The sequence below is a fragment of the Lemur catta genome, chromosome 11 (assembly GCF_020740605.2).
Source record: "Lemur catta isolate mLemCat1 chromosome 11, mLemCat1.pri, whole genome shotgun sequence".
NCBI lineage: Eukaryota > Metazoa > Chordata > Mammalia > Primates > Lemuridae > Lemur > Lemur catta.
Genome location: NC_059138.1, coordinates 40,373,643 through 40,385,732, shown reverse-complemented (window position 1 = coordinate 40,385,732; position 12,090 = coordinate 40,373,643). Strand labels below are relative to the sequence as shown.

Here is a 12,090-nt window from a genome sequence, read left to right as displayed (position 1 = left end):
ACCGTGTAGTGACACCAGCCAGGATGTGAACGCACACTCTGAACTCAGGCTTTTAGTAGCTTTTAACCATATAGTGCTGTTACTTTTCTTGTTGTTTTGCCACTAGACTGTACCTTGCGACCAGGACTGTGTCTTTCAGTTTGCTACTCCTCCAGAATTTAGTAAAGTGTCTGATACACAGCTGACGACTAAATATTTGTTGAATGAATTAGTCTATTTATAAACTTATATGCTTTATGGACTCAATTGTCTCTTATCTTGCTGGCATACTCTCAGAATTCTTGGATGGAATATATTTCCCTTTGGAATTGTTTGAATCAGTGTTTACATTTCATGTTTCTTTCTGAAAATATTTGCTCTGTTTGTGCTGCATACCACATTCTTTTAGGAATAAAGAACAAAACTTATATTCAGAAATATGTATTATTTCAATTAACACATCTTTCTAAAATCACTCGTAATGCTATCTTGTACAATGTTCTTGAAAATTTATCTTAATCTCTCAAGTGATCTTCACTTTTATACTCTAGTTAGCAATTATAATTTTATATAAAAAACTTCCCTTTTCTTCCCAATTATCTTTGTTTATTTCTGCTTGTTACTACGAATTTTGTAATCATATTTCTTTTTAAAATATACCAACCTCAGCCGGGCGCAGTGGCTCACGCCTGTAATCCTAGCACTCTGGGAGGCCGAGGTGGGAGGATCGCTTGAGGTCAGGAGTTCGAGACCAGCCTGAGCAAGAGCGAGACCCTGTCTCTACTAAAAAATAGAAAGAAATTATCTGGACAACTAAAAAAATATATATAGAAAAAAATCAGCGGGGCATGGTGGTGCATGCCTGTAGTCCCAGCTACTTGGGAGGCTGAGGCAGAAGAATTGCTTGAGCCCAGGAGTTTGAGGTTGCTGTGAGCTAGGCTGATGCCATGGCACTCTAGCCTGGGCAACAGAGTGAGACTCTGTCTCAAAAAAATAAATAAATAAAAATAAATAAATAAAAAAATTTACCAACCTCTCTGACCTAATTTTCTGACCTACAAGTCTAAAGGAAAGCAGGCTTTGGTCACCACACAGAAATAGGTCCTGTATATGTGATGTTTATGGAGAGAAGGAAAATTGGCATCTGTTACCTGGAAGTAGAGCAACTCGCCTTAAGGCTGCCTGCTTCCTACCTGATGGAGGTTGAGAGGAGGGTTTGCTGCCAAAGATTCTTTTTGAGGGAAGTGACAGACTTACATTGGTCATTTCTCTTTGCACTGTTTTTAGTAGGGACTTTGCTGGAAACAGGAGACAATGGCCTGTAACCTCTGTGAGGAGAAACCATTGTCACTAGTGATGGGACCAGCAGATGATATAAGGCCATGGCTGGACAGAAGAGCCTTGAGAGGGCTAAGGATAGGCCCAGCTGCATATGAAAAACCAGACTTCTTATTTTGTGCTTTTTGAAAATCCAAGGCAAATCCATTTGTCTCTGAGCTATTCTGCTTCCTTTTAACTCTCATTCTTCCTATTTCTTGAATCCCAAGTGATTTCCTGTATTTCCTGCTTAAGAGGTTTTGCTTCACTGGACTTAGGCTTTGTGTGTGTGTTCCATGCAGATGGGTGGTCTCTTGCGAGTGTATCATGAGATTAAGACGTGCAGCTGTAAGTGCTCCCACTCCAGCTCGGAGCATAGCTGAGAAAATGTAGAATTCAAGGAAGCCTTAAGTGTTTGGCTGAGAGGAAGGAAATCGTGCCAGATCCATTCATTTCACTCACTCACTTACTCAGCAAACATTTTGTGTGCCTCGTATAAACTAGGCATTATGCTAGGCATCCCAAAGCAGAATGATCCAGCTTCTGCCCTCAGGGAGTTTACAGTGCTGAAGGCAGACAGGCATAGAACAAATAGTACAACATAAGGAGCTGACTGTTGGCTTTAATGGAGGCATATAGAAAGTGCAGTGGAAACATAGAGGAGGAGATCCTAAACCTTCCCAGAAATTCCAGGAAAGCTTTCCACACTGAAATTTAAGAGATAAGCGAGAATTTATTAGGTAGACAAGTAAGGGAGAGGGTGTTTCGGGCAGGCAAAATGATGTGCAGAGATGGAAAACCAAGAAGAGCAAGATGTGTTTGAGGAACTAAAGAAGAGTCAGTGCTGTGTCTCTGGAGCATAGGTGAAAGAAGGGTGGGAGTCAGCCAGAAGTGAGGCTGCAGAGGTGAGCAAGGGTCACCTCAGAGAGAACCTGGTCATAGTCTATGTTATCCTGTGAGCAATGTGGAGCTCTGAGGAACTCTGGGCAAGGAAGTGACAGGCTCAGATTTTCTTTTAAGTTTTTTTAATTTACACAAAATAATTGTACATATTTATGAGATATAGTGTGAGCTTTCAATACATGTATACGTTGTATAGTGATCAAATCAGTGTAGTTATACTGCTCACCTCAAACATTTATCATTTCTTTGCAGTGAGAGCACTCAACATCCTCGCTTCTCACTATTTTGAAACATGCAATACATTATTGTTAACTGTCGTCACCTTACTATGAAATAGAACACTAGAACTCGTTCCTTTTATCTAACTGTAATTTTACACCTAATGGCAAACCTCTCCCCATCTCCCCCTCCGTGGTGCCCTCCCCAGACTCTTGTAATCACTATTCTACTCTCTACTTCTATGAGATTCACTTTTTTAGATTTCACATATGAGTGTGATCATGCAGTATTTGTCTTTCTGTGCTTGGCTTATTTCACCTAATACAATGTCCTCTAGGTTCACCTATGTTGTTACAAATGACAGGAGTTCACTCTTTTTTAGGGCTACATGGTATTCCGTTGTGTATATATACCACACTTTTTTTTATCCATTCATCCATTGATGAACACTTAGGTTGATTCTATATGAATCTATTATGACTAGTGCTATAATAAACATGAGAATGCAAATATCTCTTTGACATACTGATTTTATTTCCTTTGGATATATTAACATATCCAGTAGTGGGATTATTGGCTCATATGGTACTTCTATTATTAATTTTTTCTGGAATCTCCATATCATTTTCCATAATGGCTGTATTAATTTTCATTCCTACCAACAGTGTATAAGAGTTCTCCTTCTTCCACGTTCTTGCCAGCATGTATTTTTTTGTCTTTTTGATAATAACCATTCTAACTGGGGTGTGGTGATATCTCATTGTAGTTTCATTGTTCTTGCAGTTTTTCTCATTATGGTTTTGATTTACATTTCTCTGATGATTAGTTGAGCATTTTTTCATATACCTGTTGGCCATTTATTTGTATGTGTTCTTTTGAGAAATGTCTATTTTTTTTTAAATCAGATTATTTGTTTTTCTGCCATTGAGTTGAGTTCCTTACATATTCTGGATATTATTAATCCCTTGTCAGATGCATAGTTTATAAATATTTTCTCCCATTCTGTACGTGGTCTCTTTGCTCCATTGATTGTTTTCTTTGCTGTACAGAAGCTTTTTAGGTTGATGTTAATACCATTTGCCTATTTTTGTTTTTGTTACCTGTGCTTTTGAGGTCCTACCCAAGAAAATCCTTACCCAGACCAATGTCCTAAAGTATTTCCGCTATGTTTTCTTCTAGTAGTTTCATATTGGTGGATCTTACATTTAAGTGTTTATTCATTTTGAATTGATTTTTGTATATGGTGAGAGATAGGGCTCTAGTTTCATTCTTCTGGATGTGGATATCCAGGTTTTACTGCACCATTTATTGAAGAGGGTGTCCTTTTCTCAGTGTGTGTTCTTAGCACCTTTGTCAAAAATCAGCTGGCTATAAATGTGTGGATTTATTTCTGCATTTTCTATTCTATTCCACTGGTCTATGTGTCTGTTTTTATGAATAGACTTGGACTTGCATGCTAGAAGATAATACTGCAGTAGAGGTTAGTAAGGAAACAGTGTTTGAACTAAGACAGTGGCAGTTGGGATAGAGGGAAGGCAGGGACAGTTATAAGAGATAGTTAGACTATACCAATGATTGTTAAAGTTCTCACATGTGCCTCTTTCTTTCTAGTATATCATTTAGAAATATTTTGGGGGGACTACAAATATCTGAAACTAGATAGCTTTATAACACATATAATTAAAATTAACATGGAAAGCAAATGCCAATATTCAATTTGAATTGATTTTTTTTTGCAATTCAACTTGAAAACAATTTATATGCTACCAATAATTTAAAAGCCATTATTACTACTGTGAGGTGATCTAAATAGATAATACTCATCTTGAGAATTATGCTGTAATGTGGCAGAAATAAGATTAGGAACTAAATGACACTTATTTTTAAAAAAATATCTAGAGACATTAATGTCACCATGTGATTTAGATTTTCTTAAAGAAAGAATAAATCAATAATATAAACCCATTGATATTGTCTTGAAATGATCTCAACTGAGATGTCTTATTTTCTGATAATTATGGACAGCATGACCAATGTTTATGCTAGAAAAAATTATGGTCAAAAATATTAAAAGGCCCTATTAGCTAATGTCAAGATGCTTTAATTATTGTCATTATCATCAGTGACTACTTGCTCAGCATCTGCTTATCCAGGCACATGAAGAATGGAAGAAGGAACAATCCCAGGCAGGAGATATAATGTATGCAAAGGTCCTGAGGTAGGAAAGGATTTGGCTTGTTTGAGGAACTAAAAAGGCAGTGGTACTGGAGGAAAGGGAATGACCAGAGCAGGGGCATGAGATGATATTGGAGGAGTAGCCAGGGTCTGTTCAATTAATAGTAACTGTTCTTTCAAACTTTGGTCTCTCCCTGATTTGATTTCTCTGCTTTATTAGACACCGTTGATTATTCCCACTATATTCCACACCTTTGCCTATACTCACCTGGTTCTCTTACAAACTTTTTTACCTTCTTTCTTTTGTCTACTTCATGGGTTCATCTCCTCCTTCCAATTCTTAAGATTCTGATGTTCTGCTGTGTTCTTCCTGGGGATACATCTCTCCTCACTCCCCGCCTGTCACTGAGGACCTTGGCCACATTCACACCTCCATGTTAGTGACTACTCCAACTGCAGCCCCAGTCACCATTTCTCTCCCAATCCTTTGGCCTGAATATCCCACAGATTCTAACTCCATCCGATAAAACTAAAATCATCTTTCCCTCAAAACCTGTTACTTTGCTTACATTATCTATCTTTTTTGAAGTAGAACCTCAATCCACCCAAAGCCGATTTTCAGAATTATTCTTATCCTCCCACTCCACCTTTAGGTCCTCATTTTTCACAACTAATCAATTCCCAAATTCTTTCAGTTTTTACCTACAAAATATTCTTAAATATGTCATTTCCTCACTAGTTCTAGCCCCTGACCTAGTCCAAGAACTCCTCATTACTCCCTTTAACTATTAAAATACCTCCTACTTGTCTCCCACCTCCAGTCCTTCTCCTCTCCAATCTATGTCCCAGAGAACAATCCAAATAACCTATCTAAAATGGGAGGCTAATTATGACTATGACTCCCCTGCTAAGCCCTGTTTCATTGTCCATTGGCTCAAGACCAATCTCTTTGGTGTAGCATAAAATTCCCTCAATGACATCTCCTTTTTACAGTATATCCTAGCAAGACTAAGCTACATAGAGTTCCTTGAACAAGCATACATTTGGATGTTTCTGTGTTGGGCAGGCTGAATGAAGACAGCCTTTCCTCTGCTTACCTCTATCACTCACTACACCTGCCGCATCACATTTAAATTACCTACATCGACCCTTCCAAATTGGGCTGCAGAAAATGGGTCTTATTGGTAATCCTAGAACTCAGCCTTTTTTTCTTTCATTCAATGAGTATGTATCCGGTGCATGCTACTTCTCAGGGTTCTGGGAAAACAGCAGTGAACAAATCAAAGTCTCAGTCCTCTTGGATCTCAGATTCTAGTGCAGGTACTTCAGGAGATTGACTACACAACCAGGGCACTCAAGATCTAGTACTCATAATGAAAAATTTTGAAAATCTGTCAAATGAAAGAGTCTTGTTAAACCACTGTCTAAGCACACTGTCTGGAACATTCTTCTGACTCATTTTTCCTTTGAACAACAAATATGGCGGTGACTAAGGCAATGTAAGCAACAGACTGAACTGCCCTTGCTGTGGATCCTGTGGTCTTCAGTAAATGATAACTCTATTACCTAGTAGAAAACATTTTCCCATATACATGGAGATATAACCTCATCTTCAAATAATCCTCTGGGGTAGGAAAGGAATGAATAACATCCCATTTAATTAGACATTTTAAAAAATTGTAGAAGATTAAAGATTTCTAAAGATACCTTAAGTCATCACGAGTAAGCTATTTCCCTCACTTACAAACTCTATATTAGAAGAGGCAGACTGTCATATTTCCTCTTTCCCTAATATATACTTATTATATAACCTCCTAAACAACTTTTATCCATGGATGATACAATAAATTATTCACTATTTTCCACAAAAAGAATGACTAAGGACAATAAAATTATTATAAGAAACATAATTGTTTCCTCCAATGAAGTTATCTCTCTCAATTAAATATCTTTCTAGATTTCTAAATATCTAGATTTTTGCCTTTGCTGATAACTTCTTCATGAGTTTCCAAGATTTTCAGAATGCAACACATCTTCAGCCTCTGCAACCCCAAAGAGCTCTTCTACCTCTGAGGAGTGAATTTCAATTATTTTCCTGCTTATTTCCTGAGCTTCTCTACATCTGTATAAAGCTGTCTTGCAAATGACTCAAACTAAACATGCCCATTTTCCCAACCTGTAGCAAATGTGCTCCCCCAACTATGTAAGGGACACACAACTCAGGAAGGGTCGCCACCCTTTATCCAGATGCTTAAGCCAAAAATCTGGTGTCATCCTTGATCCCCTCTCTCTCTTCCTTATCCCCACATGCAGTCTATCTCTATCTCCTGTTGATTCTTCCTCCTCAGTCTATCTCAAATGTGCTGACTCTGCCTGGGGCCTATTGCCATCTCCTTGGCTTTAGCCCTAACACAGACCTTCATAACTTTTCACTTGAATGACGGCTTTATAATGAGTCACTATGCATCTATTATTCCCATGTCTGTAGAGCAGATAGAGTGATCTTGTTAGAATGCAAATCTGACCATGGTACTGTTCTAACTGACAATACTGAATGTCCTTCCATGGCCAAAAGGGCATAGACCAGATTCCTTAATGTAGCTTCCAGGCCCCCAGTGACCTGGCCCCTGTTTGCCTCTCAAACATCCCACCACTCTCCTCACCATCAAGCTATATCCAAATGTGTGCATTGCTTGATGTCACCACAATTTTAAACCTCTATGCCTTTCTCTGCAAGATGTTTCTTTGGCTCATAGAATACCCTTCTTCTCTGGGAAAAGGAGGTCTTCCTTGACCCTCTGAGTCAGGTTAGATATCCCTTCTCTTGTCTCCCACACTCATCATACTTTGTAACCACCTGCCCCATGCCTGTCTTCCCACTAGAATGTAAGTTACAGGAGGAGGGACCATGCTGTTTTGTTTAGTCCGACATCCCCAGCACTGAGTACAATGTAGTCAAATAAATATTTGTTAACTAAATGAACTGTGTGATTCTAACTGAAAACTCACCATTGAGAAGAACTGAGAATGAACACAATTATTAGAAAATATGAGAAACTTTTTCCCCCCAAAAGGTACAATTGATCATATTTGACCTTTGGTGAATATATGTAACATTCCAGAGTTTAAATCCCAAATGTTAACTCTGCAGTCAAATTTGCATTTCATCAGACCTACAATCCAGGCTGGTGTTTAGCTGCCCAAGTTGACATCTGGGCTGACTCATTTTAATTTGACTGTTTGGGGTTAGCTTCCACAGCTGTTGTAGCACTGAAATTGTCAATCATTTGCCTTTTAGATCAGAGTTTAACTGAACTAGAGGAAAAAAAAACGATAACCTTCAGAAGACTTATTTTTCAATATTTTAGCAGGAAAAAAACTAGCATTCTTACCTATAGATGTTCATTTACAATTCTCTCAAATTATATATGTTCTTCAGAAGAATATAAAAACAGAGAATGAAACTTGAGGCTATAAACCTAAGTTTTTGGCTTGTCCTCAGTAGATAAAATTTTAATACACAGTCTTTGAAAATAAAATCTGAGTTTTTCCCAAATGCTAATCACTAAGATAGGGCATTTAACCTTCACTCCAGGCACTTCAGGCTTGAGTTAAGTGCTGTGGTAGAATTATATTTTGATGTGTTTTGTAATATGCTTTGATCCTCTACTTCTTGTTACTCCATGACCCTTCAGACAACAGCTGGCCATTCTACTCGTATGTGTCAGGGAAAGATTCTTACAAAGAACACAGGAGAAAAAAATTCTGAGCCTTTAAGCTTCAAAAGCCCAAGCCCTCAAAGACTTGGGGCATAACATTTTCCAAAACCATGTAATCAGCTGGAACATTTTTTCCACCCTGAGATTAGATAAATAATCTTTGTCAAGAGAAAAGTAGAGGAATAAATATGAGAAGAGAGGAGAGGAGAGAGGGGGAAAGAAGACAGGGAGGGAGAAAGGAGAGGATGATGGAGGAAAGGAGAGAAGAGGAGAAAGAGGAGGGGAGGGAGAACCAAAGGGGAGCAAAGAATGAGACACTGAGAAATTCCCCACATAAGAGTCTGTTCTAGACCTTCCCAGGCTCAATACAGCTGGACAAAGAGTTGGGACCTCTGGATAGGTTTGGAGATCCAAAAGTAACTGGGTATCCATTCTACCTTTCCCTGGTAGGGTTGAAAAAAAGCAACAAGACATCAAAGTTTCCCCATGCTCATCACTGGATCAGTTAAGATCCAATGAGAAAAACAGAAACAACTGAGGAAATTTAATTCAAAACTGAGGAAATTTAATTTTAACAGGGAATTGGCTACATAGGTGGTAGAGAAACTGAAAAACCAAATGGGATAATGACAAAATCTAGAAATTAGCAATACTAGGAGCCACTACTGACCCTATGCTGGAAGGACAATAAAAAGAGACCGCATTATTGAAGCCCAGCGGCGCAGGTCCCCCAGGGAAGCTGGGATCACAGCAGGTCTGTTCAGAGGGAGTAGACCACAAAGGAAACGCAGCTGAGAAGATGACACAAAGAAAGGTAAAGGAAAATGCTGGCCTCTCCTTTCTACTGATCCTTTAATCACTCACAAAGACCTCGTAAGCATCAAACCCAACTTGGAATCCAGCTGACATGGGTGAGCCACTCTGTAGCAAAGCAAGGGGAGGGTAAGGCATGGGTCTGTGGGCAAACACATCTGTGATGTGGGCACAGGAAATGTCTGCAGGGGGTGTCTCAGACTATGGACCTAAGACAGTGTTACAGGATTGCCATGCTCCAGTGTGCCCAGAGGGGCCTCGAACCAGGCAGACATGACAACGGAGCCCGAAGACATGAAAGGGCCTTGGAGTTGGAATAAGGAAGATACATCAAGGATCCACCTAGACAGGAAAATAAAGACCAATGGGCCCTCACACATCTCAGTGAATTACAGCTTGGACACAAGATAACAGTGAGAAGACAGACACTGACCCCACCAAAATGAGCTGACTACATGTAATTGCTCCCCATCCCACTCTCGTATTACAATTGGATGACACGGAACAGAGGAGGAGACAATCTGGCAGAGTGGAGGCTGAATCCAAGATCATTCATAGAAAAGAATAAAGAAAGGAAAGTGGGCCAATGAACAGACACAGTACTTCACCTAAAAGAGCCCACTGAATGTTGGGGAAGAATGGACACATAACACAGATGTCTTTAATGCAGTGAGAAACAGAGAAATAGCTCATGTTAAAGAAGGCCCTGGCACTGGAGATACACACAGAGAAGTTCCAGTGCTGTAGGGCTTCTCAGAGAAGACCCTCACAGACAGGTGCTATTTAAATAGGGATTTAGTTAGCAGATGGCAAAGGGATCCTCATCTCTGTTGTCCTTCAATATCCCTCCCAATGCATTGATTTTCAAGAGAAACCTGTATGTTCCTTTCCTAACTATAGCCCATTAAAGTCTTTCAGAAACATGGCCGATCTCTTGGGGTCTGTTCTCCTTTTGATTAGTAAATGGGACAAGTCCAGAGTGGTAGGATAGGTGTAACCTGAGTGTCAACTCTAATGAGTAACATCATCAGCCTGTGGGACATGAGTTCCTTACAATGTGTCCTTTTGTAGATTTGATGGGCCATTTCTAGACTTCAGTCTTGAACCAAAGACTTAGATCTCAAGGCACTCAGGTAATCTTTTTTTTTTTTTTTTGAGACAGAGTCTCACTCTGTTACCCAGGCTAGAGTTAGTGCCATGGTGTCAGCCTAGCTCACAGCAACCTCAAACTTCTGGGCTCAAGTGATCCTTCTGCCTCAGCTTCCCAAGTAGGTGGGACTACAGGCATGTGCCACCATGCCCGGCTAATTTTTTCTATATATATTTTTAGCTGTCCAGATCATTTCTTTCTATTTTCAGTAGAGACAGGGTCTTGCTCTTGCTCAGGCTGGTCTCCAACTCCTGGCCTCAAGCATTCCTCCTGCCTTGGCCTCCCAGAGTGCTAGGATTACAGGTGTGAGCCACTGCACTTAGCCTATATTTTGCTATTTTTTAAATGCTGAAATAAGACTATTGGTTTACAAATAAACTTATTTATCACTATTCTAGAAACAATATCCCCAAACTTAACTTTTATAATCTAATAATGTAAGAAATAAAACTAATTGTTGTTCTTTCCATTGTTTACAAAATGGAAAATTATTATATTACAGAAAATAATAAAAGTCATTGAACTTTTGGAGTATTTTTTTCTTACCTCATTAGAGATGTCTGTTCCAGAGAGATCTACTGATACCAAGGAAAGGATGTATGCAATATGTTCAATTCCTAGGTGAGTCAAATGTTCAACATTTCGTAAACTCAAGTAGTTTAAATTAGGGCAGCTGAAAGAAAGTAGCATGAATTAATTTTAGCTTTCAATCACATTGTCAATTTCTATTTCTTCATATAAAAACTATCTTGGGAAAACAAATGGTACTGAAGCAAGATTTTCCCTTTCACAATATAAAACCAAACCTAAAAGTAGAAAATAATTTGACATTACTAAATTGGGTGAAAGGGAGGTAGATTGTTATATAAGACTTTCTTTTTGTGATTTACTTTCATATTGTAATTTATATTATAGTAAGAAAAAAACACATCAGATGCATACAAAAAATTAGCATGTTAAGTACCAAAATAAATGACCACTAAATGAGTGTAAGTTAAGTTCCTCACTTATCCTTTACAAGTTTGCTACAGGAATTATACAAGACCTCTGACAAGAGGGTAGTCGAGAATAAATGAACCAGCCAGAAAACCCCTTAGGAAATGCTGGAGTAAGGGTTTGCATGGAGATAATATGAAAAGTACAGAGAAGTCACTCATGTCTAGATATTCATTACTTCATGAATGACTCCATCTCAAACTTTCTTTTAGGTGAAATTAATAAGAAACATCTTAGATATAATCAAAAGATTAGTTCAGTCTATGATTTCAATGTCTTTTATTTGTTTTCACTGAATTTTGGACCAGCTTCTGCACATCTCCAATGTTCTCCAAATGTCTTGAAGTCTCTGCTTTTAGGTCTATCTCTCATCTCTATTACCAAATATACAATTACTAATGATATGATATAAAACATTGTTTTATCATACCGCTCTGATAGTTTCACAACAGAGGTATCACTCAGGTGCACACAGTTACTTAAATTTAGTTCTCTTATATTTATGCTCGCAGGACCATCAAGAAAATTCCTTAGTCCTACATCACCAATTCTGTGGGAAAGAGTGAGAAAAGCTTCACATGTGATTTTATATATGAATATATAGTATAGTATTAAAGTAATAGTCGCTATACCCAATATATTTCCAAAATAGCAAGGTAATCTATATAATGGTATTTTGTCAACATTTGGACAACCAAATTTTATTATGTAGCCTTTAATGTAATAGAAAAAGCATAAATGAGAATAATGGAAGAAGTATTAACAAAAATGTTATTTCTGTTCATTTTTTTTCATTTAATTAGGTGGCATGATTTTTAA

At 38.3% G+C, this 12,090-nt stretch overlaps 1 protein-coding gene across 1 annotated transcript in view; it reads right to left on the bottom strand.

The window, feature by feature from the left end:
* FBXL13 (F-box and leucine rich repeat protein 13) overlaps positions 1–12,090 on the bottom strand; it is a 183,267-nt gene that overhangs the window by 43,038 nt on the left and 128,139 nt on the right. The window contains exons 16-17 of the mRNA XM_045564287.1: positions 11,702–11,821; positions 10,822–10,948 (exon numbers count right to left, since the gene is read on the bottom strand). Coding sequence (XP_045420243.1) covers positions 10,822–10,948; positions 11,702–11,821 — 247 coding nt within the window. The remainder of the gene's footprint in view (positions 1–10,821; positions 10,949–11,701; positions 11,822–12,090) is intronic.